The sequence below is a fragment of the Bipolaris oryzae genome, assembly GCF_000523455.1.
Source record: "Bipolaris oryzae ATCC 44560 unplaced genomic scaffold scaffold_56, whole genome shotgun sequence".
NCBI lineage: Eukaryota > Fungi > Ascomycota > Dothideomycetes > Pleosporales > Pleosporaceae > Bipolaris > Bipolaris oryzae.
The window spans coordinates 69,679-95,222 of NW_006911332.1; the positions used below are offsets into that span (position 1 = coordinate 69,679).

Genomic DNA, 25,544 nt, shown 5'->3' on the forward strand with positions numbered 1-25,544 from the left:
CACATGGGGACGCGCGGGTTATCAGATGAAAATTTTCCATCTAATCATTATCTGATGGAAACCCGCGACATTCACCCGGTTACCTTGTGGGGCAGTCAATGTGGCGGAGATGAAGACTTGGAACAGCTTGGTGTTATAGAATAGCTTGTGGTGTGCATTCACCAGCCACGGAGCTGCCGATGCCAAAGTTGATTCTCGTTAGGTACTCCACCCACGGTACAGCTTTTCACGACTGTTGTACACCAATGTAAATCTGCCCCCAATCCACCTCGTGTTGTGGTGGCGGACTCGACATGGTGAAATGGGTGGGCTGATTGCATGCGATAGGAATATGGTGCGTTCGACATGCGGGTCCATGCAGGCGTTGGGTAACAGTAGCTAGGACTTGATCCTTCCGACCCAATGCCAGGCGAGGTCTCGTTGAACCATTGCATTCTTGTTTATTACTAGCGATTACGATGGAACAACTGGGAGACTGTAGCCCGACACAAAGGTTGAGCTTACGTACATAGTATACGAGCAGAGTCGGGGCTTTAACTGCTTGTTGCTACATCGTATGCTACATGACGCGGCTTCGATAGCCGATCCCCGTAGCATGTACTCCGTTCACCACCGCTGTAATACAGCACGAATCCAAAATATGCGCATGTCCATTGGTATGTGGGGTTAGGCGATGATTGACGTCAAAAGTCGGGCAGTCTGATGTGAGGATGCATATGGTACCTCCATACTTTGCAGTGCACGACATTGACGACTGTATGACAGCAGTGCATTTTGACGTTTCTAGACGCAGGCGCTGACATTGTGTTCTCAACCTTTTGTCTATGCTGTTGTGGTATTTGGATATGGACAGGCTGTTTGGTATCGTCACTTCTGCTTATCCTCACCCAAGTCATGGTGAACATACAAAGGGCAACCAGCCCTATTCCTACGAGCTCGCCTCGGATTGTTTGGGCAAAGTAAGTTGATTGTGCATCCTAGAGTAGACTATAACCGCTATATTTATATGCACCCTGTCCATACCATGTGCCTGTACTGTCCCGACGAGGGTTCTGTTTCGGTAGACGGCTAGATGACGTCTTCTGCATACATAGGGGATTTTAATCTCACATACCTAAGCCATCCAGTATATCCTTCAGTTACGATTGCATCCGATACCAACAATGCCTTTGATGAGGCGTTTCTGCTGAGCTGAAGTGGCTGCATCCGAGACAAGCAGAATGACGCTAGTGAAGCCAATCCCGGTTGCGTTCCGAAATAGCTTCGGGGAGCGCATTCCTTCTTCCAACCTCGTCGTCGCGCCATGAACAGCCATCCGTCACCAATACAACATATGGACATGGAACGGAGGTCGTCGTCACCCAAGCGCAAGAAGGTCCGCCAAAAATACGCGCCCAAAGCTTGTACGTCGCGCCTTTGGGCTCTGTTAAGCCTCTCCCGGCATCCTTGGAGCTTCACATGCTGCATTCCGATGGTTCCGTAGCCGCTCAATACAGCACGCGCATGGCAGCAACACAACGGGTGCATGTTGAGAATTGTCAGCTAACAGTCACTTGTAGGCGTATTGTGCAGACGGTCGAAGCTCAAGGTACGTCTTGGCCGTTGCTCGTATCTTTGTTATGGTTGTGCATCTTCGGCTCCATTTCCGAGTGCTTCACAAGCTTGGCTGGCGCGAGACGACCTCTTTCGCGACTGATGGCTTTACCGCAGGAGCTCCTTCGCACATGATCTGACTATTCTCCAGTGCTCCGGCGAAAACCCTTGCCAGCGATGTGTCGATAACGGCAAACGGTGTTTCTTTTCCGAAGACCAGACGGCAGCCGAGGCCCTTCAGCATCTCAGTCGCCCAACTCCCTCCCTCCAGGCACAGTCGTCGACTACCAGCGGCAATGGCAGCAGTAACTCGCGCCGTAATCTGCTGCCACAAGATGAGACAGGGCGCCGGACGAGTGATGCCAGCGCCCGTGGCATGACAATGGAGGCGCGCATGGCCCGTGTCGAGGCTATGATGGAGGCTCTGATGCGCGACCGTGGCTTGACCATGACGCCCATGGGCAGCGTAGAACGAGATGACGGTACCAGCGACGGCTTTCGAGGGAGTGATGTTGCTGCATTTCCTATTCCACCACTGGATCCCATCAATCCAGCTCTCGTTTTCATGGGCCAGTCAGCCCTCTTCTCCCAAGAGCCCTCGAACCCGACGTCGTCCACCATGTCCGGCCCCGAATCCTCCTTTATCGTCGAAGCTCCTCATCTCGTCCATCTGGATGGACGGGCCATGTCGTTCCCTAGCCCGGCCGAATATCAACAGTACCTGACATCCTTTTTCACAGATATACATCTGTCTCACCCCTGCATAGACGAGACAGACTTTCGTAGTCGCGGCGAACACATGTTAGCTAATGCTTCCATCCAGTCTGAGGAACGTCACTTTCTTGCCCTCAACTATATTGTCTTTGCCTGCTGCGATACACTACTGAATGTTTCGCCGCTTGATGCTAGTAAACCTGCAGGCTGGCAGTGGTCAGAACTAGCTGACGACCTCCTGGATAAGAAGTCGTTGGTCAGCGGCAACGGTGACCTGACACTGATCCAGTGTGTGCTTTTTCAAGTAAGTCCGATGTTTGTCTCAATAGCCATGCTGGAAACCAACTGACATAAATAGGCTTTGTACTACACGTTCGTTGACATGCCTGGTCCCGCCTACAGTAGCATTGGAATCGTCGGTCGGCTTGTCTTTCAACACTCTCTCCACCAACAGTCTACATGGACCGATATCACGACGCAACAAGCATATGAACGCATATGTGTATTCTGGAACGTCTTCATTGCAGACCGCTTCATATCATTAGCATGTGGAAGACCATACAGCATTCATGAAACTGATATCCAGGTCGAGCTGCCTATGGAGTTATTCAGTCGGGTAAGTTCAAGTAGTATCAATCTGGCCCAAAATTCTAATTACCTTCAGGCAATGCTCACAATGCAACTTGATCTGGAACAAGACCCACGAATCTTCATGAATCAGTACCTACATTACATGATACTCTGGGCACGTTACGTCGACTGTTCCATGGAAGGACGCAGCTCCAATGGCCAAGCTCAAGAAGCCATTGATGCACAAATCACCCAGTTCCTCGACCATGACCTTCCCGAATTGCGCGTTCCTTATACACAAACAGGATCTGGTGTTGAGTCGCCAGTAAAAGCCTTTTTGGTTCAGAAGAAGACAGACTTGGTCCTCTGGGGCTTCCGTCCAGTCATCACATCTCTGCAATACAACGACAGTCATGCAGCTCATTTCAGTCATTTGGCAGGAAGCACTGTCACTCGAATGGCTGTGTTTGCACAAGATTCACGAAGTCCCTTCAGCCTTCGCCACTCCATGATTACCTCGTTATCCAATGCTCTCTTAGTTCTGTGCTCGCTCCTAGGGCGCAATGGTTCTCCGAGGAACCAAACTGACATTGACTCTTTCCGACATGTGCTGGCTCTGCTCAACGACCTCGCATACAGCCAGCCGTATGCAAAGCGTGTCTTGGCCGATTTTGAAGCTATTCTGCCGGTGATTGAAGGAGTGATTGAAGGTAAAGATGTTCCTGCGAATATTTCAGATTTGATCCCGTACAAAGCCTCGTGCCCTCAGATCCGTTCATCGCAAGTTACTCCATCATCCAAGCAGTCTACTGGTAGCGGGAAGGACTTTGCGGTCGGTAATGGTCACACGTCTAATGGAAGTGAGGCCGGTCATGGTGTTTTGTGGTTTTGATATAATGGTTGGAATTCTGGCGCGTTGAAGAAGTGAGTCAAAATTGTGTTTCTGGGAGTGGATAAGGAAAAGGGGCGTCTTCTTTTTTGGCAACTGAGGTGTTCTTGGTATCTGGAGTTTAAAGGTTTTGTATCACGTTGTTTGTATTGATACCCAAATGCTTGGCTATGCGGTCTGAGTGTACTTTAGAAATGAAGGATAGTAATAGCAAGATTGGAACTTTTATGAGTGACTGGAGCGAGATTTACAGCGTCGTCGTAAAAAGAAATTGATTACATATCTTCTGCCATGAGAAATATTCTTTAATACCTTGAATGGAGTTTTCCTCTTCCTGGGATATGAAGAAAGTTTACAGTCACAAGAGGGTGTATGAATACACAAATGTTAACTCTAAATCCCATATGTTTTACCTTGACCTGGACAAATACAAAGAGAAAAGGATGACGGATGTGCTGACTTGATTTTAGGATCTAGGCTCACGGTCACGAAGGAATTAACATGCGTTTGTTTTTTTGAAGGTGGGTAAGAGGATGCTGTCACGCTCTTTGTTAAAAGACACGAGATAAGAAGGTGGAGAGCATAGTTCGAGATATGGCATTGTGCACGAGGACGGTAGTGGGAGGAAAGATGAGATGGTGGGTTGAGTGAAACTTGGAACAGACTTTGTGAAATGTGGTAAAGGGCAGGCATGGCGTGAACAAGATATGGTGTGCACACGATATAGCGTGATGATAAACGAATTTAGTCAAAAAGTTTCGTTGCAGCCGTTGACAAGACGTTCCTCGCATTCCCTGTTTCTAATTCCTCGCGCCAACAAGGAACCAAAACCCACTTCCGTCATCGCAAACCACTCCACCCCACCATCAACCCAAACATGTTCTCAACTCTTCCTGGTACCCGGCACCAAGACAACGCATCCACCTCGATTCCATCTATCTCCACACCACATGACCCGCGGCTCTCATCAACGCCTCAAACCATGACGTCTTCTCCATCTCCATCCCCGATCCATCAGAAACACACATCCCTCATCAGCTGCTCTTCAGCTGCTCTTCGAAAAAAGCAACCCAAAAATCATCGAGTCAAAAAACAGGTTACACATCACCAACAAACTCCATCGATCGTGCAAATCGTGAGAAGACCGCAGAATCGAACATGTTTGCGGCGGAGAAAAAAATACTCCGCGTGTGACCATTTCCCATCCATCCATCCCATTCATCCTTACCAGACACGTTGTATACCCTCCCTGCCTCCCTTCCCCCTTCCCGCTTCTAAAACACGCATCCCGGTAGATCACAAACGCCCCCTCGGTAGGAAAGATAGTCCCGGCAAGTTAACAACTCAACAAGGTAGCACACTACTCCATCCCGGTCCCGTCGCACGCGCACGTGTATCCATCCATCCCTACCCTACCCTGTCCTATCCTCCCCCAGACACAAAAGAAGTACCGAACTACAGGGTGAACCAACGTCAACCCCCCTAGTTCCACATCCTTCGGAACCCGAAAGATAGGCGTTTTATGGGGTGACAAGTCTGGAGCGCGTTCCTTGACAAATCTCAACCCCCATACTCTGTACATCGCGGGCCTTTTTTTATCTGTTTTCTTGCAAGGTATATGGATTATGAAGGTGCGTGTGACATTCACCCTTCAGACTGTCGCTGCACACTGCACCCCACATCCCCGTAGCCCCCGTAACACGTTTTACTAAGGTATGCTGGTTGTTGGGATACGAGAGGGATTATACGCGGTATGTGATACTCGATCATCGCCATCGCCATCGCCATCGCCATCGAAAACGAAATGAGGCGTATAACGTAAATAGTGTATTTCACGGCTTGATAAGCATCATCGCATCGCGTTCCCTACCCAAAGCGACTAGATGGAAAGAGAATGGGGAGAGAGGGAGGGGAGATGGGGCAAAGCGTTCCTCACGTGTGCACCCCTACATTCACAATGAAGCATAAACATACGCATAAGCATATCACGTGGTTAGTATACTAGACTTGTGTATACCACATACACCAATTTTCCCCCTCCTCTTCCAGCACGCATACACACGCACACGTGCGCATGCAGGCCAAGCTACGTACCCACAGCGGGCAAAGGCAACTCACCGTTTACCATACCTTGAATCTTTACCCTCCCGCGACGAAAAAAAGGGAGCGGACGGAGAGGCGCGCGGCGCGCCCGTCTGATGTCAGCAGTGTAAAATGGGTGAGATGAGCGACTCGCGACTTGCATTTAACCCCCACGCGCCCGTTTTCTTGTCAAGGAAGGTGTGGGAGGGGAGTCCCAATGAGATGGGAGTCAGAACGAGAAGGATCAAAGATGCCGTCTCTTTTTTTTCTCTTTCACACGTGGATGGAGGAAAGGCGTTGTTGGGCGTGTCCGGGATTGAAAGAGTGTTGGATATATACAGTAAGTACATATGTACAAACGGTGCACGTGTGTACAGTATGTGTATCCTATTTGCTGGAAGGATATGTGTAAATTACACCCCCATCCACCCACCCATCCAACCGTTTTTTTTGTCCCCGGAAACCCCAATACGGGGGGTAAAGAAAGGATACGCAAAAAGTTTCAAATCAACCATCATTCCCGTACGGCTGCATACCGAGAGAAAAGAAAGGAAATTTCCCCAGATAGAAACGATACATCAACCACACCTCTCATCTCATTTTACCCACGCACCCATGTTAATCCGCCCCAAAATCTATATCCATATCCACATACATATATACCCGGACCCGGTATTACAAGGCACCCAGCCAGCACGCACACACACACACATACTACCCTTCTCTTCTCGGGCCTAGGGAACAATATAGCATATCCACCACCACCACCACCCGAAGGGAAAAATAGGCATCCCTTTCCCCCCCGCCGGCTATACACCCGCCCACCCAACCCACATACCGAAACTCGGACCGTAAGTAACAAATGTAGTGACTAGCCTCTAGCTGCTGGGAACCAAAGAAAAAAAAACAATCCCCATTGGGGGGTTACCGTTTGGATTTGCTTTGCTGAGATGAGCAGCAGCAGCAGTATCATCATCATCAGCGTGAGCATCAGCACTCAGGATACAAGGGGGGGGGGGGATTACACTCTACTCGCTTTTCTTTTCGTTTTTTTGTCTTTGTACGAATTCGGAGTCATCACACCTGATTGCTAACTTACCGTTTGCAAACTGTGTAATCTCCCCCTTTTGTGCTACAAACCCGCATAATGTGTATCTTTTTTGTTAGCGGGGGAAGGGGGGCGGTGAAGGCGGAAGGGAAAGGTGTGCGCAGGGGAGCATGGAGGAGGGTGGGTGTGTGTGACCTAGCCAAAGAAAATGGTGGTGGGGAGGGAAAGTCCCGAGGGTGTGGTTACAAGGCTGTGTGTGTGTGGGTGTGTGGGTGTTTGTGCGTTGTGCGAGGGTGAGCGGTGATGGGAATAGGCAACGCTCGAATGGTCAGCAAGTAAGAGATTAATAAAGCTGGATGATGAGATTTAGAGATCATGCATGTTGGGTCAGCGCCAATGGGGGGGGGGGCGGCTTGGGTAGCTGCTGGTTGCTTTGCTTTGCTTTGCTCCCCGAGAGAGAGAGAGAGAGAGAGAGAGTAGGGAGCACGAGATAGATGAAAGGGAATGTGGGCGGCGCAGATGATCGAGTAAGCAATGCATGTTGTACGTGTTACCAGAGCTATACTTGGGAGGAGAGGTGTGTGTGTGTGCATGTGTGCATATGGGTGTGTGTATGAACCACCGGCTCGGGAAAAAGGCCGTTACTAGAACCAACACACATCCAAAGGAAGGAGACCCTGAAGCGTTACATTTCGCAAACAAGAACAAAAAAAGAGTGGGCATATGCTTGGCTCTAGGCTGAAAGCGACAAGTGGTTGAGCAAGAACTGCCTCTCTTTCTCTTTCTATCTATCTATCTCACGCTGCGTCAAAGGAAAACAAAGAGTGTTACAAACGAGACTTATGCAACAAATGTTCCCTCCCCCCATCCCCAAAGTAGAAGGTCGAAAAAGATAGGGTCTCCCCGTTGGCGAACGAGGGGGCTCTTTTGGCATAATCCTTCCGGGAGAATACTGTATATGGGCAAAAAATGGTCATGTGTCTATTGGCCAGTCGGCAGAATGTTTTGAGCAAAGAAAGAAAAAGGGTTTACATGGGAACCGGACACGGGTTGGACGGGTTGACAAACTAGCAAAGTTGCCGTGCAGTTGCAGCTTTGCGTGCCGCTGCGCCTGCGCGCGCGCGTGCCCTGTCCCCCCCTCTCGCCGTGTGCATATATGCTTCAGGTACATACCGTACGGTGGGTGGGTGGGGGAATGAGGGGGAGGCCTCATCAACCCGCTTCAAAAAACGCCTCATCTGTCACTGCCGAATCCCACAAGGCAAAGGCCGAAAAAAAATAAAAAAGACGGCGACCCCACGATGGGCTCGGGTAAGCTACGATGATGATAAGCGGGCACACGTGGGAGCAGAACGTTACCATAGGAGCTGCGCTAAGCACGCGGGCGTTGTGCATGTGAACGATGCGCCGGACCAGGGTAAATGAGCCTGGACTGGCGTCGTTGGTTCCTCTTTTCACAAAGTCGGCGCGCGGTTCGAAAGCAGAGAGGAGCAGCATGCTACTAGTAGGTTTCAACCGGTCCAGAAAGCGTAAATGAGCAAAATGGCGGTTTGCTTGTGACCTTTTTGACGGAGAGACCGGCGCCTTGGTCCGTCGACCTGCTACATTGCCGCCCACGACCCGCGTCTCCTGCGGGCTCGTCGACCTTGTTGGTTATCAATGTGTTTATCAATGCGCGGACAAAGCGATGCGACCTGGGGGGGTTGGATCTGTGTCCATGTGGATATGTCTGTGTGTATATGCCGCCCAGCATGTCTGGTCCCACTGGCCAGGGAACTGGGAGAAAATGTCTTGTTTGGGCATCAACACTTTGATTTCTTTGGGCAATCGACGATGGCTGATTTTTTTTTGTCGAAGGCCACAAAGAAGTCCCGGCTCGGTGGAAAAGTGAGCATAACATATTCCGTATCAATTCGCTGGGAGCAAAGCCCGCCGCTAACGGGGAAGCACAGGAGACAATGCGATTCGTGTAAAATCCCTCACAAATGATTCGTGCCGCAAGGACCGGAGACTAGAAGAACGCTCCCCCCGTGCACTAATGAAGTTGATCAAGGGCTTTGTCGCCGCGATAGGAAAGCTTTCCTGTCCTTTTGAGCGAGGTCCAACTGTCGGTAAGATTCCGTAGGTACATTGTCGCTGAAACCCTCGGGTAATAACAGTGCGGCACAGAGGGGGTGTGTCACATGCACGACGCTTGTACATATTGTTGCACTTTGAAAGGATGATCAAAAGGCATCTAACCTGAGTAGCATCCCTTTCCCGTCGTATTAAAGAATAGAGTTGGAGTTATGGGTGGGAGGAAGGGGAGCACTGGATGCGATGTGCAACTTTGTTCGCCAGAAAAGGGACCAGATTTGGAGCAGTGCTTCGAAGATCGAACATGTATAGTCGGGGACTCGACGCGCAAGACAATACGATACAACAACAAAGCTGGGGGGGCCCGTTGCGACGAGCCGACACAACGACCGGTGATTGCGAGCGACCCCCCTCCCCCCCCCAGTCGATTGGCCGCTCCTCCTACGTAACAGCCACGCGACGCCTCCGGAGGGCGGGTGTAAGCCCCGGTCCCACAAGAGGTAGACCGAGGACCGGATCCAAGCTGTCGGGGCCATGGGCATCCAGCAAAGTGTCCGGTGGTGTGGCACTGTCAAGCCGCCATTGTGGTTGCAGTTGCATTCCCCTGCTCCACCTTGGAGGCGGGTATGTGTACGTATACATGTGTACATACATACAAGAAGGATGCGCACGCAATTTGGGCCCTCTTTGCAAATACACAGTCGCGCCACCCTGAGGCCGCGGGCGAGCAGCACAATAATGAGCAAAAACATCTGTGTGGCGTGCGAAAGGATGGGTTATGCATTTCAGCTGGTGCCGAGCAATCAAACGACAATGGCTTTGCACGGTACTTTGTGGAGTCGCGGACGGCATGCTGGTGGTTGCTTTGGGCGGCGGGACAACACAGGCTCATGTCAGCAATCTGGTGGAAAGCGGCGATCTTGCCAATTTCTTGCAGCAGTGCTGTAACAGCGGGCGAAAAAAAGTAGTCGACCCTTGATGCCCGGGCCGTTGTCGTCGACAAATAGTAGGCCATGCAGTAAAAAAAGGTCCGAATAGTTCATCTGCTATACTACGAGCCAAACTCCGCCAAGTTGCTTGAGAGTAATACTTTTTTCTTCTGTCATTTCCATTGATGCCGCGTACGAGGGGATGCTGACGGCGCCGTGGAACGGTGGTTAGTCTTGTCAAGTCGGTCGCTGCCGTGTCTTGTAGTAGTCAGACATGGGCGAGTAAGTTTGGTAAGTGATGATAGCAGCACATCGGAAAGCCATGGGGACATGTGAGTCGTAGCGAAATTCGGGACCCAAAGTTAGCAGCTGAGTTGTGCGCTGGGGATCATTGTTCTAGTTGTACATAGCAAAGCAAATCCAACTTTAGGTCATGGTACAGAATATCAGTGGTCCCCCCCCCACACACACACTCAGTGATAGACGCTGAAGGCGACAGTGCACACCGCGACTTGATCACGCGGACGTAGTTCTGGTGACTGTTGCTTTTTTTCGCCTCTGTGCTAAATGCCTCGGTCTCGGGACGATATTGCCGCGGTGACGGTAAGGCTGGAAGGGGGTCGGTTATCTGGGGACTGGGCAAAAGAAAATAGGACAGAAGCAAACGAACGTGTCGGGCCTTGGATCCGATGAACCAGATGTAGCGAGAGCGGCTGGGGTGCGTCAAAGGCTTTTTTTGATGTTGCAGATGTTCATGTATAATGTGAACCGGTGTGGTTGGAGTCGCTGGGCATCGAGTGCGGTGACGCGCATCGTGAGATTGGGGTGGCTTAGGGGACAGCAACCATGGACAAGGATGGATTAGCGGACAGGCACCGGTTCATCGAGGGCCACTGCCATGTAGAATTTGCAATGTTTGGCTAGCGAAACAGTAGTTCCCGATGTACAACTCATGAAACAAGCGTCACGCCGCATGTAGCGACGAGGAGCAGTCACACCTGATGGCTTTGTGGCTTTGTGATTCGGCGGGCCGCCCCAGATGACCTCGAGAAATTGCGGTGCAATCGACTGACGTAGCATGTCTGCCAACTTGGACGGTACCAGAGGACTATCGGGCAGAGGGGGCTTGCCTGGGGGGGGGGGCACAGAGCCCTCTTGGCAGGGTACATGGCGCTACCCCGACGTCTGGCTGGGAGTGTCTGGGGAAAATGGTTGTGGTAGAGTAGCAGCAGTAGTGTTTGTCGACAGCCGGCATCTTCACCCGGTGGCGACACGGGGCGTGTACCTCGTGCGCGGTGACCCCTGCGGGCGACCAACGCATCCAGGAACCTGGCGAACAATGGGTCGAGTATTCACAGGCACAGGGTCATGACTTTGGGCAGTGCGCCAGATGGCAGCGATGGCAGCGATGGCGGCAATGAGGGCGGCAGTGGTGGGCGGCAAAGGGCGAGCCACATGGCAGGCAGTTGCGAGGGCAGCGGCCGTCTGCTACCTGGAGTGGTGCTCTCCTACTTGCTGCTTGCTACTTGCTACTAGACGGCTTGACCGCCCAGTGAGCGGCAGAAGTCAGGTACCCCGTGATGGAGGTACCCTGGTGCGGGGAGGGGTGTGATTAGCGCAAACGGCAGAAGCGAGCAGGGAGTGGCAAACAGAGCGAACGAGTACGGGGCGGAGTGAGTAAGGCGGGTGTCAAGAGCTTGTGTGTGCGTGTGTGTGAGAGAGAGAGAACGAGAGAAGGGTAAGTAGATGGCTAGGTTTGGTGGTGAGGCTGGCGGGCCGGGGGAGGCTTCGTTTGGAGGTGTGGAGGCAGGATGTGTGTGTGTGGGCGTGGAGAGGGTACTTCTCTGGTGCCATTGACTCAGGGTTCAAAAGAGGCGCACTGCCGGGCGAGGCAAGCACATGGGCAATGGACAATTCGAGGGGGCTAGAAGCGTGCAGGGGCCAGTGTGCAGTGTCGGAAGAGGCGAAGAGGGAAAAGCAAAAGGAACGCAGGCGGAAGACGAGGGTAGCTTCCGCGGGGAGACGCGCCATACCGCAAGCAGGCTAGCACCTCACATGGCACGCACAAGATTTTCCAAGCGGTTGGCCGCGTCTGGGCTGAGTCAGCGGTATTGTACGGTATCTGTATCGCACACACGGTAATGTTTCTGGGGCGGGGGCGCAGGTGACGACGAGCCCCATGGTGCAACGGATCCGCGAGCAACACTCGACCCAAGCAGCAAGACCCACGACGGGAGGCAGACGGTGCAACCAGGCGGCTACGTCAGCACCGCACATGTCACGGCGGGCGGCTGGTTGGCTGTGACCGCCACAGCAACGGCGTGGGCGTGGGCGTGGCCATGGTGGCCATGGCATGAGGCATGAGGCGCGAGGCATGAGATGCGACATGAGACAGACGGTAGACATGACGAGTCAGGGCGACATGTTCTGGAAGTCCCACAAGGGGAGCGCAACCTGGCCAGCCCGCACGTCCGCCGTGCATGCGAGCGAGACATCATGTGCCTCCCCACGCCCAGCCGCAGACCCATTCACATCACAAGAGCCACGCGCGCGGCGGCGGTACACGGGGGGGTGCACGCCGTGGGCACACCTGGCCTAGGTGGCGTTGGGGGCCCTGGATGCGTTGTTCCTTTCTCTCCAGGGCAGGGCAGGCCAGGCCAGGCCAGGCGGAGGCCGTGTGGGAGGAGAGAGGCGGAGGAGGCTGCTGCTGCTGCTACACCACCACCCGTACCGTCCCAGCATGTCGTAGTAAGTATAGCATGTACCGTACGCCCGTATGGGCATGGCGAGCTGGCCACGAGCGTCGCAGAGACTGACGCCATGGACCACGGGCTCAGCGTGAGAGTCGGCCAAAGAGCGGTAGAAAGGCCGGACGGGCTCTGGATGCAATCTGCCGGGGGGTGCTCCGGCGGCCCTTATCCTAGGGCTAGGGATGCATGGGTAGGGTAGTGGGAGGAGGGAGGGGAGGGGGGGGGGTGCGTGCAAGGGAAGGGAGGTGTGGCCCAGGTCGTTGCTCTTGCTCTGGCCGCACCCCTGTCGCTGCAGTCCGCGCACACGCTGTGGGCTTTATACATACCCAGATCCACTCCCACCTGTGCTGCCACCAGACGTTGCCCTCTCACACACCCACATCCACACACATACATACTGCACCTACCCACTGCCCACAGTATCTCTCCTCTTCCACCATCAACACCACCACCACCACAACAACAACAAAACCACCAACTCCATCCACGGCATTCCATCCATGTCTCCGCGATCCCTCTAGTCCCGCCGGCACTCCCTCTGCTCGGCTCTTCACCAACCCTCCCCCATTGACGCAATCGCAACTAAAGTAAACCGCCCACCGCCCACCTCCAAGAACCACGACCACGGAACCACGCCGTCCCCACTGCAACTCCCCCCCCCACAAATCCCCGTCCCACGACCACCGACACTCGCTCCTCTACTCTTAACCTCCACACTCCAAAGACATGCCTCTCCGCGCGGAAAGGCCCATTGTGCGCGTCGAGCCCAGCTCCATGCGCACCATCGAAACCAGCAGCACAGAGAACCTCTTTGGCCTCTGGTCTGGTGAGTAAACCATGCACGACCGAGCCACTGCAACCCACTGCACACCCAGCCCGCCGGGAGCTGCAGCTGGACAGCAGCCTCACTCACCACCATAGACACATGCACTAACACAGCTGCAACAGTATTTGCGCGATGCTCCCCAGCCATGGAAGACGGCAAGCGCTACGAGAACATGGCATGGCGTCTTTGGTCTCGCGAGACGTTTTGCTGCCAGCCTGATTCGCTCACATCATCCCGTTGGTCGCTAGGTCGTCGGCTGTCAAGCAGCGCCCCGGACGTACCCGAACTCTCCACCAGCGTCGCTTCCGACGAGTCCAATCTGGACAGCGCAATCACCTCCACCTCCCGCTCAGACCTCTCCGCCTCACGCCCCGACCTCCGCCGCCACGACTCGGCAACCAGCCATGCCCGTGGCAAGCACATGACTCCCATTGGCCTCGAAAAGGTCGTCAACTCAATACAGGAGAAGAAATTCATTGAGCCCCTCTCGCCTCTCCCAGCCGAGCTCGCCGCCCCGATACCCGAGCTCAAGCCAGCCGAGGAAGACACGACGCCTCGCAGCGCCACTCCCCCCTCGCACGCCCGCCCCATTCCCGAAGCCTCGACATCGACCGTCGCCACCAGCGTCGGCTGCGACCTCATGAGCCCTGCAGTCGGCTCAGAGGCTAGCACCTCGACCGACGTGAGCGAGCACAGCGTCGTCCGCGGTTTCGAGCCTGGCCACATCTCCACCTCGATTCGCTCGAGCACTAACCTCAACCCCACCCCCATCCTCAAGAAGACGTCGAGCTTCATCACCAAGCCGCTGCCCGCAAAGGCTGACAGCACCAAGAAGAGGCAGCCCATGTTCACCCTCGGCGGATCCTCCGAGGAGGAGAACTGCAGCTCCTTCGAGGCCTACTCCATGGCCCAGCGCAGCTCCCTCACCGAGCACCTGCGCAAGGCTGCTGCCCCCATGCGCAAGACGACTTCGTTCAAGACCGAAGTCAGCACGCGCACCTTCCAAGACGCCACCTCTGAAAGCGAGGCGGCCATTGAGAGTGACAGTGAGGATGACATTGACGAGAGCGCCATTGAGGAGGAGGACTCTGATGACGACGACTGGGAGGACGACGACAACGAAGAGAGCGGTCCTCCCAGTGTTGCTGACCGCACTCCCCTGTTCCAGCGGGTCGACTCCAAGCCTGACCTCACCTCGCGTCGATCGCTCCTCACCACCGCTCTTCATCAGGATGACCGTGCATTGGCGCTCCAGAACGCCGCATCCCGATCATCCCCTGCCATCCGTCGATCCCGCACATCGACACCAAACGGCCCCTCTACCGGCAACTCACCCCACGAGGACAGTGGTCTGATGATGATGCGATCCCAGGCCTCTCGCCCCAAGCCCATCATCATGACCACGTCCAACGTGCACCCACCTGCCATGTCTCCCAAGACGACAAGGCGCAACATGCTGACCTCTGAGTTGACTGGAAGCTTGAGGCAAAACCTACTATGGGAAAGGCAACAGAAGAATGCCACCACCAACGCAGTCGCAAAGCGCCAACAGAGCGCTGCGAACCTGCCTGGCCTACGCCGAGCAATGACGACCGGCGACGTCAAGGGCCTCAACAACAGCAACAACGAGCAACAATCGCAAGCCAAATCATCGGCCTTCAAGGATGACAGCAAGCCCAGCAGCACGTACAACCAGTTCTTCGACTCTGGGCTTGGCGATTACCACAAGTCTGGATGGTAGTCAAGCATCATTCTTTTTTGCTTTTCAACGTTTGCACTTCTAGCGGCATCTATGGTTTGGCATTGAACCAGGGCGTTTTTGTGTTTTAATTATGCTCTTCTTCTTCTTCTTTTTTTCGGTTTGTTTTTTTTGTTCTCTATTCTACCTAACTTGCTGCCCGTCTCTTATTTTTTATTTTTTTGTTCCAGACTTTTTTTTTATTGTTTGGCGGGCCGCCCAGTCGAGTCGACTCAAGGGCGGGCCAGCCGATCTGGGGTAATGTTCAACCCAAAAAAACTTCTGATACCATCAGGGCTTTGAGTATGGGCCCGACGAGGCTACGAATTTCTTTCATGCAGTCATTGCGTTTGACATGGGATTGCGTCTTCTGTATGTGGAAGATGGGGTCACGGCTCACGCCTATCTGGTCTGTACTACTACTACTACTATCACCTGGACTGTACTTTTATCGGGCTGTTTGCCCGAGCCACTATACCCTGGAATGGGACGGCTTTTGCGGAGCTGCCCGATGATGGAAATAACCTCGCATGAAAGATAGCAGGTATTTGCCTACATAGGTACTTAATGACAAAAAGCGGATTTTTACATTACTCAAACGTTCGACCCTGCATTGCACGTGCGTATCTTTTTCGGTGACTTGTGATGGGTGATATGATGGGGGATGGGGAGGGGCCGCCGGTGAGGCGATGCACGAGACACCGAGGCAATACTTGCTTGGGGTAGTTTTTTGATTGATTTCTGTCGCAATGTCAGGTGTCCAGGGATTCAAAGTCCCAACAAAAGAGACACATGCTCGGTTTGGAGCCGTTTGTTTGGCAGGCGTCTTTACCGCTCTTCCGTATCATCTACCAGAGCTAGGTAGCCCAGACGAGCGCTTATGCACGCTTTGATGTAGGCTTCCCTGCGGCGCGCGCGCTGAAATACCACCCATGGCATGCAACACATGTCATGACTTATAACTTTGTCATCTATTGTAACAAGGCAACCGTGGACGGCCGTTGGGAGAGGGGGGGGGGCGGGGATGTATGTGTGTGTGTGTGTGTGTACATGAGTAACGGGCTCACTTATTACCAATGTAGATAGCTCTTGGCCCAGGGTGACATATATGGGTAATAGTGAACAGCCAGCACTTGGTCTATTTTATGACGAAGCTGCGCCTCACAAATTACCTCTGGCACTAGCAGTCGAGGCCGTCGCGGGCCAGTGTCTATCTGCCAAACCGGTTCCCGCCTTTGTTCGGGCCGGCTTCCTGTCCAACTGCGGTGTTGAGACGGCGTGCCTCACCTGTGCTGCACCGACTGCGACTCATCACCGGAAGGGCAGGATAGCTCATGTCTGTGTACTTGGTTAGTTACTTACTTGGGAGTATGACCGTGGGCAATCAGGAGGTCGTGTCGCATGAAACACAGGCTGCACTCGATATACGCCAGCAATTGTTTGACGTGCATCATGGTGGGATCGGCGGCGGGCGAGACTCGACTGTTGCTGCTGCTTCTGCACGCCGCACCGCTCATGCTCATGCTCATCAGCCTTATGGCGCAGGCGTAGGCGCAGGCAGAGGCAGGCGCAGGCTGCGAGCCCAAGCCGACTGCACTCGCCCATGACACACTCCCACACACACACAGCTTTGTCCTCCTTTGCCCACGACACCGTGTCCATCAACCACAACAACGGGCTTTCTGCGCAATCAAGCAAGGCGTCTCCGGAATGGACGACAGTGACATGCTTAATGTCCGCTCTATTCATCCCGCTTGCGCCCACTCACACACAACGTCATGCTTGCAATGACTCCCACGCGCCCCCCCCCCTCCCCCATCTCCCCGCCGCTTGTCCTGCCCTGTCCTCGACTACTTTTGCTTCGTCGCCCCTCACTACTGTATAGCACTCTATTGCCTTGCCATCTGCCTACGCAAGCCTCGCCAGCTGACTTGCGGATAACCGTCTCGCCAATCTTCCCCTTCACCTTGGTTCAGCAAATGGGAACATCCACCCCGGATCGTACGGGCTCAGCTCAGCGGGCGGACCCAGTCAACCCGCATTGTTGACGCGCACCCTCTACCACTTGCCTCCCTCCCCCGGAGGGCGTTTGATCATCTGGATGCTAAAAAACAATCCTCTGTGTCTGCATTGGCGGACGGAAGTGCTCTATCAGGCACCCGCAGCAACTACCCCGCGGCAACCAAGTCGGTCTGGAGGTTGATGCGCTGGCAGTTTAGCGCCTGCGAGTGGTCATCTGAAGCCATACTCGACGAGTTATCTTGAAGATGATTCAGCCTCATGTACAAGGCCCCTTCCGCCACGCAAAATGCTCCCTGGCTATACTTGTGTCAAGCCTCTGTCTGGTAATACGCTGACATTCGTCGTCGCCGTCACCGTGATCGTCGCAACCGCTCCTCGCTACGGTTGGCAATCACCTGGGACCGGCCCTGTCCGCCCTTTTATTTGTTGCTCCCGTGCAATCCAGGCGACATTGCTCGTCACATGAACTCGCATTGTCACACATTGTCCCATTCCACAGGTTGGTCGTTGTCGTCGTCGTCGTATACATCCATCCATCCATCCATACGCTGGTGACGTGCCCTCTTTTTGTGCCAATTACTGCTCCATGCAGATCTGGCGTGGCGTCCTGCACTCGCATTCGACTAATAACATGTTGAAATGCTTGTCTGAGTACTACTACAATTGAAGCGGGCGATAATCAACTGCCGCCAGGCGGCAAAGCAATACTCCACACAGCCTGCCCGCCTGCGCCGTCGACACCACCGTCGGCTTTTGCCCTGCTCAAGCGTCGTGGCCGCGGCTTCATACCCCATTGACTGGACACACGGAGTATTACACAGCGCCAGCATCTCCCGTCAATACATGCCGCATTACACCGCTTACGATCATCACTTCACAGCCTGCGACTCTTGAGAGACAACAGGACCTAGCCCAAGCCACTCATCTCGCATACTACGGCTTATCACTCCAGTTCGCGGTACCATCTACCGCTTCCGGAGCAACAGACAGGGTGCCAGGATACTTACATCAAGCCCTCCACACACACACACACACACACACACACACACACACACACACACACACATTTGCCCCACCCCCTCCTCGGCGCGCTGACGCCGTTGCTCACCAGTACCATGAGTCTTCGGCCCTACCGCCTCATTATCAATTGACCACTCTGCTTGGCACCACATGCTACCCCTTCTTTGACAAGTACCAAGGGCGTTCCGAAAGCTGACCATATACCCCAACTCTTGGGAGTTTCATTGTCTTTTCTTACAACAAAGTATATGCAAGTCTAATAGTCTTTGTCTCACCGCATCCACAGGCGCCATTACAAAAAGGCTATTGACGCAATATTATGCAAGCTCCACTTCGGAAGGTTTTGCTCCAAGAGCATATACATATTAATCTTCCCGGGCCATCGAGGGCTCCGTGACTTGAAAGCACAGAACCAAGAAAACAATACCCCTGACGTCGTGCTCCTTGAGAATGACTGTTATTTAGTATCTTCTACGTCACCCTCTAGCTTGAGACAGGCGCTTGGCCAGTGACAATGTTATAGCTTTAGCTCCATGGTCTCGAATGCAATTGGCACCTCTTGATTGATAGCATTGCTAACATCAAGCGCCGTTTGACATCCGCCTAGTCAGATGGTCTGTGGACTCGATCGCGATCCCCACAAACTTTCAGGGAGATCTTGCAGTTGTATCTCGATGGATCATCGCGAACATCCTAATCAGAACCACATGAGCGGCCGTGTTGACAACACGAGACCTACCAAGATTGTTCGTCTTTTTCTTCCCTACTCTTAGTAACAGACAGATGTAGACTCCACTTGGATAGATCTATGCCAAGGCCGGATCTAGCCCTACGTCGCCTACAATCCTCCATAGCCTACGTCATTCAGCCCCCCCCCCAGCCTCCACACCAACTCGGACGACTTGTTTTCACACACTGGCCCATTGACTACAACAATGGATCAAAGTTACCGGCCTATGGTGGCCTCAGCAACGCTCAAACGTCCGAGGTTCCATGACGAGGGATCCCATAACATGTGTTCATGAACCTCTCTCGGCGGTGAGTACGATTGGGCCGGGATAGGCCTGCACCGAACAAGTACACCCAAAGTACTTTCGGCTATTTTTCGCAAACACCGAGGCTTCTCTGATACGAACACATGGGCAATGGACTGCTCAAAGCCCCGTGTCTGAAGTATGCTATGGTCCCAAGAGCTGATTTCCCGGCATGACGTTCTCGATCGTGAGTACCCTTTACGATTCACAGACTCGGTCGTGCACCTGACTCGGTCCATGTCGCGCCCACGAGCCCTGCGATAAAGGGTAAGTATGACACCCAATCGAACTTGACCAGGTGCAGCCGGCATCGCAAGTTGAAGAGATCTCGGATATTAATTATCGAGTACGAGGCAACGACGATGCCAGTTGGTGGGGGGGAAAGACGACTTGATTTGGTGGCATGCAAGACATGTGGCTTGGATCCAAAGGAGACGCCGTTTCCTGGTACCCTACCGACAAGGCGCAACCTACGACTAGGAAGCGCTTCCCCGGCCTCAGGTGGCATGGCATTTATCTGGGACAGGCCTCCTTGTCCAGGGAAGCTGAGATTCTGTTTTAAGCATACGGAGTAAACTCCGGAATTATGCCATGTTTTATTACCGACCCTGAATTTTTCTTGGACGATTTCTGACAGACGGAAGGTTTCTCAGGATCAGGTGCTTCAGACGTTGCAGCAACAGGGGTTTCCCCCACAAGTCAGTACCGCGCGCCCCCGAACTCACCTTACGCGGCACGTTCGAACATGTTGTATGCAGTACAATAATACAATTGATCTCAACCGCGTATAGTTATACTCAGCCATCGAGCGACGTGTTTCATTCTTACAGGCAAGGGGTAGGACGATGACTGAACTAAGCCACTAATTGCGCGCTCGTCGGGCGCTGAACTCACGAATGCGAATGGTGTTGGGGTAAGCTGCGATGGGAACCGAAAAAACGCACTGCCTGGCAGCTGGCCACGCTCCTTGCTCCAACTCTGCCTGGCGCATGCCCGGAAGGATAAACGAGTCATGAGAGCACTTGTGTAGTATCTCGTGTTGGGCGGCGAGCCTACGTGCGTAGCTGCTGCCGTTACATGTGAAGCCCAAGAGCCAGGGGCGCTGAAATGCTTCGGATGAGACTTTTAGGTGTGCGGTCCGACCTGCTTGTCCTCGGCCCTTGCTCACGCGGTGGCTTCATTATCACTGAAAGGCTTCCTGGTCCCCACGTGTCGAGACATCCAAGTGACGCCGAAACCCTGAAGATCTCCAAATTGGCGACGAGGTCGTTCCAAGTTTTTACTGCTACTAAGCCTATTTGTGTTCCAGACATGGTGCAACCACCAGCGAGCGGAACGTTGATTAGCTTCCCCACTGGACCTTTACCCCGCAAGCCCTCTTTGGATATGGTTAGCTAGACAAACTAGGAAAGTCCCGACGTGTTTTACCAAGGCACAGCTTGGAGCGAAGGCTTTTGGACATGTCAGGTGTTGCTGACAAGACTCGGGAACGGTGGTTACAGTTCCCCAGACGGGCAACCCCAGACGTGGCACGTCAACCAGTTTGTGATGACAAGGGGGAGTGGCTGACCCACCCGTGCGCAAGTGCAAGCCCAAGCGACGTCAACCAAGATGGCCGCACCACTGTTTCCATGGATCTTCGCTGCTCGCAACTTAATCCACCACTGATATTGTCGTCATCGTACCCATGCCCACAAAAATTCCACTCAATTGCCGAATACCCCCAAAATCTGCCTCCCCACATATCCAAACGTACCCTTTTTTTGTAACGATCACGGGGCTCCGCAAAAAAACCAAAAAAAAACAAAGGTAGATCTTTTCTGGGGTCAACACTTGTGCTTAGACTCGTCACGGGCGGTCATGACGTACATCTGGAGAATGCAGGTACCACCACTGCCGATCGTATATTACCGAATACGGCAATCCGGATAAATTCTCCACTCAGCCTTGCCGCGTAAACGGTGGAAGAATACACCCAGTAGAGCGGCCTGGTCAGCCTCACCCGGCTGCATTGAATTGGGCAAGCAGTATGTGCAGGACTAACTAACCATGGCCACACATGACTGATAGCGTAGCTGCATCCGCAAATGCACGCTGCAGCATTATCATCCTGTCAAGCAGATATAACATCTCCCCCATTATTGACATGGTCTAGCCTTTACTGTGCACATCTATCTGCCCACCACCTATCCCGTATTTCCTATCTTGGCATTGGTGCCGGATACGTATCACGCCATTGTAGGGTAAGCTCACACCACAAACGACGGTAATTGGCGACTGTAAATCTCCTTTGTCGTTGAAACGGGCTATCTGTTTGATAAGCGATATATCCCTCCCCCGCTTCCCCGGACACATTCAACAATTGTTTGAAACCCAAGTGCAGGCTTGATCCGATCAGCCCGTCTTTCCTAAAGCGGCGTAGACCAGTGTCTTTTCCAAAAGAGGAAATTGCAAATTGCGTTGAATACGGAACTGTGTTGCATATACACACACACACACACACGCCGCCCATTTCGTCGAATCGAACACGGGGGGGGGCAAATGAAAAAAAACAATGTGCATGTGTGCGTGTGTATGTGTAGTAAGTGACGCCACTTGTCTCACTATTTCGTTTCCTCGATATACTTTTTTCTTCATCGATAATCAAAATACGAGAGAGAGAGAGAGAGAGAGAGCCGGATTCAGAAACTTTGACGACACACACTCATCATCGCTTCATCATACTCGCGTCAACAATGAACAACAAACAACTCTTTTTTAGTCGTAAATGACGCGAAGGGAAAAAAAATAGATATTTGTTGGGAAAACGAGATTACTTAGGTCTTACGCCACATCTGGGTAAGCTCCGCCCTTGTTGTGTGGGCCTTTGTGGCTTGTGTGATTTTCTCGGAGCGAAGGCTTGCTGCTGCATAATGCATCACTTACATGTTGTCACTTGCATCGACGGTGACTTTTTTTTTTGGCGCCATCGTGCCGTTGTTGCCTGGACGCAGGTGGTATGCGCTAAGGGTAGCCGAGCTCTGCCGATGTATTCACATGTTCTTTGGGGGGGGGGAGGAAAAGAAAAATTACATGCGGGTGTGGAGATGGGGAATTGATACCGATACTGTAATATTCACATGTGCGCGGAGGGTACACATTCACATGTACTCCATAATGCATCTGCATCCCAACCTCCCCATACTTTGAGCGATTTGCAACGCAAATCCACCTTCCTTCCCCCTTTTCGCCATCAAGAAGACTCGAATCGAATCGAATCGAGTCAAATAATCCTATCCATGAAATCACCACCCAATCATCCTTCCTTACTTCCTTCCTTTTGCCCCGAATCCCCATCGACACACGCACACACACTATCGATTCCCCTATCCCTGCAAATATCACCCGTCCTGTCCTGTTCTCCTCCTCCGTCTCCACTCACTTCCCTTCACATGTCCCTTACCTCCATAGCCCCGCGTACGAGAACGAGAAGAAAAAAGAAAACGTGAACCCGTAAACGTCCGATAACAAAGACCCACACACACACATGACGCTTTTCTCTATACTTATAACCCGAGTCTTCTAGACCCTTTGTTTTTGAAGGGCGACTCCACCCACCAAACGGGGTTCGTAGAAAAAAAAGAAAATAAGCCCGGTTTTTTTTCTCTCCCCTTGTCGTTCTGAGTAGTCGACTGGATATATTGTTGAGGCGCATGAGGAGTCGGATCGCTTTGCGCACCCTCGAGGTCTACTGTTGCATGTTTATTTTCTTTTAGCGGACACCGCCACGCAAGCAGTTGGGTGGGGTATCGGAGGTCTCGTGTATGTATGTGTGTGTGTGTGTGTGGGTCGGAGGTCTCAGGTCTTTTCGACCATGGACCGTAGGCCCGTTAGTCGTTAATCGGAGGTCCTCTTTTTTTTCTCCCCACCTTGCGGCGCCTTTTCCTTTACCTACTTACCTACTTACCTACCTACCTACCCTTTGTAGAAGTAAGTAAATAGTAGGCAATAAAGTGCGTGCGTGCGTGCGTGCGGCAAAGTGGGGGGTTGTGGTTAATAACAACAAAAGGCCCAGATAATAGCCCCAAGGGGTCAAACAGCCGCGAAAGAATGGGTGGTTTGCTTTCACATGCGACGATGCATGGAGTGCTAGTGTGATACCGTGCCTGGCTTAGTCTGGAAGTTATCGGAGGTTCGCTAGGGGAGCGGGAGGAAGGAGAGAAAAAAAAAGTCGGAGGTTAGCGATGCGATGCGATGCGGTAATGCCCGATTGTGGGTTTCGCTATAGCGTAACGTACAGGGGTGAAGGAGGTGTGTCTCAACAAAGAAGGCCAAAAGGGTGGCTGGGAAAGTTTATGGAAGTTTTTTGGTTAATTCTGGTTGTGAACGTGATGCTGGAATGTTTTTTGGGGGGGGGATGACAGCCGGTAAGTTGGAATTGTTCCGAGATTTTTACCGTGACGGGCGGCGATTGAGTTTGGTGATGGACGTGGCTTTTTTTTTCTTCTCTTGCGGTTCACGCTAGAAGGGTGCATGGAAGTAGAAGCTTTTGGATCCTTGCTTCTTTGTTCTGGTTCTTTCGCTTATGGAGGGAAGGGAAGAAGGTTTTGTTGAATACAGAGCTAGATGGGTTTTTTTGTCCGATGTGGCGTTTACCGTCTTTAGCTACAGGACTGGGTGTATGGAGACGGACGGGTAGTGTGCATTGCTTAGGCGCCGGGATGAGGGGCTGGTGAACCCGCATCTTCTTTGGAATGGTTCGGATCTGGGTTTTTTTACTTGAAAAGAAACAAGGGAGTGATTGTGACGTGTAAGTATCGCACTGAGCGTAGAGCTGATACGATGGTCCTTGCTTCTTGCTCGTCTTGCCTCTGCATCTCAATTACTCTGAGATACCCAAATTACGAACTTAGTCGTGCTTTCTGATGGAAAGCAAGAAACGGGGGGTGAGTCTAGTCATACATTTCATACACGTACTGTCTACACTACGTAGGAGACATGTGTGGATATTGTGAAGCAACTTCCTTGCACTTCCTCAGTGTACAACTCAATTGCATTTTGAGATATATATTCGTCGCTTTCCACTCCAAATCCATACACTCACGTGCAAAATCATACACGCATTGCTGTATCCAGTGCAATATTAGTCCCGGTCATTCACTGTATTCCTTGAGTACGTAGTATCTTCTACACTTTCACAGTAGCAGCAGTGATGCTGGGTAACTTGATCCTTTTCACCTATCATCTCTTACACGTACTTTACTGTAGGACTTTTACACATATACCCGTCATAATCCGTTCCCCCTTCTTCACCCCATCTATGTTTTAGACCCGCAGAAGGAAGACACTCAGTCCCATTACTACACTGCCAAGTCAACACTCTTCACTCATGAGTATCCGCTTCATCGAATGCATACATATTTCACATTGAGAACACGAAAAAGAGCTAGGCCAAACATTCATTGCGAATAGAAGCCATCTTACATTCAGCGTTTCGCATAAACCTGTGACCATCCCTTTCGCCAAAGAAGTGATCAAAAGCACCTCTACCTTGAAACACGGAACGACGTGCAAGAAATCCTCGTGTACCACTAAAAAACTACCATCCATCTCTCATATCTCGCATCCAAACCCCGTTTCCCATTCGCCCTCTAGTACCTCTTTCCTTGCTCTGCTCTACCATCCGTACACTATCCCATCCACCCAACCCGCCCCTTCTTCCCTACACTTGACAATATCCCAATCCCTAGACCTAGTTCGTTATCCCTGACACCTCTTCCCTACCCTGCACCCCCTCCATATACCTAGCCCTTTTCATACAGCACATCACTTACAAATGAAATATTTACAAACGAACTCCAGTGTATAACTCCTAGTAGCACACGCTCACCATTTCGCTAAGAATAACTAGCCAAAGAGAGAGAGAGAGACAGCCAAGCAACACTGAATCTTTATTACCACCACGGAATGGATCCCAGTGGCTAGATGAAATTACTTAATTCAATGTAGGCTAAAGATAAAGTACTTGGGGATTTTTTGCAAAGCATCTCATTGCGCCAGAGTAGTTCGAGAGAAGTAGTAGAATACACCACGCCGAGTTGATATTACCAAATAGAAGTACAACGCAGTCTAGCTATCAAGATACGTAGCGTGTATGTTTGTCTAGATCTAAATGGCTTTTTTTTCTATAGCGATCACCTATCGCTTTGGCTGACGTTATCAAGGCGATTTCAATCGTAATGCACAGAGAGTGCAAGTCGCACAGTATGAAACG

The 25,544-nt window shown here is 52.3% G+C and overlaps 8 protein-coding genes across 8 annotated transcripts; 6 read left to right on the plus strand and 2 right to left on the minus strand.

Moving 5' to 3' along the window:
- Window positions 1–1,303: 1,303 nt before the first annotated feature.
- Window positions 1,304–3,769, plus strand: COCMIDRAFT_25939 (uncharacterized protein; the record flags this gene model as incomplete). Its single annotated transcript, XM_007689317.1, has 5 exons — window positions 1,304–1,403; window positions 1,560–1,588; window positions 1,745–2,611; window positions 2,666–2,923; window positions 2,972–3,769. 5 exons carry the CDS (start codon window positions 1,304–1,306, stop codon window positions 3,767–3,769), a joined length of 2,052 nt encoding a protein of 683 aa, XP_007687507.1.
- A 975-nt stretch (window positions 3,770–4,744) lies between these two features.
- On the plus strand, window positions 4,745–4,960 carry COCMIDRAFT_94044 (uncharacterized protein; the record flags this gene model as incomplete). Its single annotated transcript, XM_007689348.1, has 1 exon — window positions 4,745–4,960. A coding segment is annotated over one exon (216 nt), but the record flags the coding sequence as incomplete, so codon positions are not given.
- Window positions 4,961–10,762: 5,802 nt separating this feature from the next.
- COCMIDRAFT_36368 (uncharacterized protein) lies at window positions 10,763–12,242 on the minus strand (the record flags this gene model as incomplete). The annotated part of the gene is made up of 2 exons (XM_007689325.1): window positions 10,763–11,009; window positions 12,235–12,242. 2 exons carry the CDS (start codon window positions 12,240–12,242, stop codon window positions 10,763–10,765), a joined length of 255 nt encoding a protein of 84 aa, XP_007687515.1.
- Window positions 12,243–12,280: 38 nt separating this feature from the next.
- COCMIDRAFT_25940 (uncharacterized protein) lies at window positions 12,281–12,850 on the plus strand (the record flags this gene model as incomplete). The annotated part of the gene is made up of 1 exon (XM_007689318.1): window positions 12,281–12,850. One exon carries the CDS (start codon window positions 12,281–12,283, stop codon window positions 12,848–12,850), a length of 570 nt encoding a protein of 189 aa, XP_007687508.1.
- A 527-nt stretch (window positions 12,851–13,377) lies between these two features.
- On the plus strand, window positions 13,378–15,218 carry COCMIDRAFT_94077 (uncharacterized protein; the record flags this gene model as incomplete). The annotated part of the gene is made up of 2 exons (XM_007689349.1): window positions 13,378–13,477; window positions 13,600–15,218. 2 exons carry the CDS (start codon window positions 13,378–13,380, stop codon window positions 15,216–15,218), a joined length of 1,719 nt encoding a protein of 572 aa, XP_007687539.1.
- A 2,305-nt stretch (window positions 15,219–17,523) lies between these two features.
- COCMIDRAFT_94177 (uncharacterized protein) lies at window positions 17,524–17,703 on the plus strand (the record flags this gene model as incomplete). The annotated part of the gene is made up of 1 exon (XM_007689350.1): window positions 17,524–17,703. One exon carries the CDS (start codon window positions 17,524–17,526, stop codon window positions 17,701–17,703), a length of 180 nt encoding a protein of 59 aa, XP_007687540.1.
- A 1,692-nt stretch (window positions 17,704–19,395) lies between these two features.
- Window positions 19,396–19,853, plus strand: COCMIDRAFT_36371 (uncharacterized protein; the record flags this gene model as incomplete). Its single annotated transcript, XM_007689326.1, has 3 exons — window positions 19,396–19,430; window positions 19,503–19,663; window positions 19,702–19,853. 3 exons carry the CDS (start codon window positions 19,396–19,398, stop codon window positions 19,851–19,853), a joined length of 348 nt encoding a protein of 115 aa, XP_007687516.1.
- Window positions 19,854–20,364: 511 nt separating this feature from the next.
- COCMIDRAFT_4905 (uncharacterized protein) lies at window positions 20,365–20,753 on the minus strand (the record flags this gene model as incomplete). The annotated part of the gene is made up of 2 exons (XM_007689309.1): window positions 20,365–20,669; window positions 20,720–20,753. 2 exons carry the CDS (start codon window positions 20,751–20,753, stop codon window positions 20,365–20,367), a joined length of 339 nt encoding a protein of 112 aa, XP_007687499.1.
- Window positions 20,754–25,544: the final 4,791 nt, after the last annotated feature.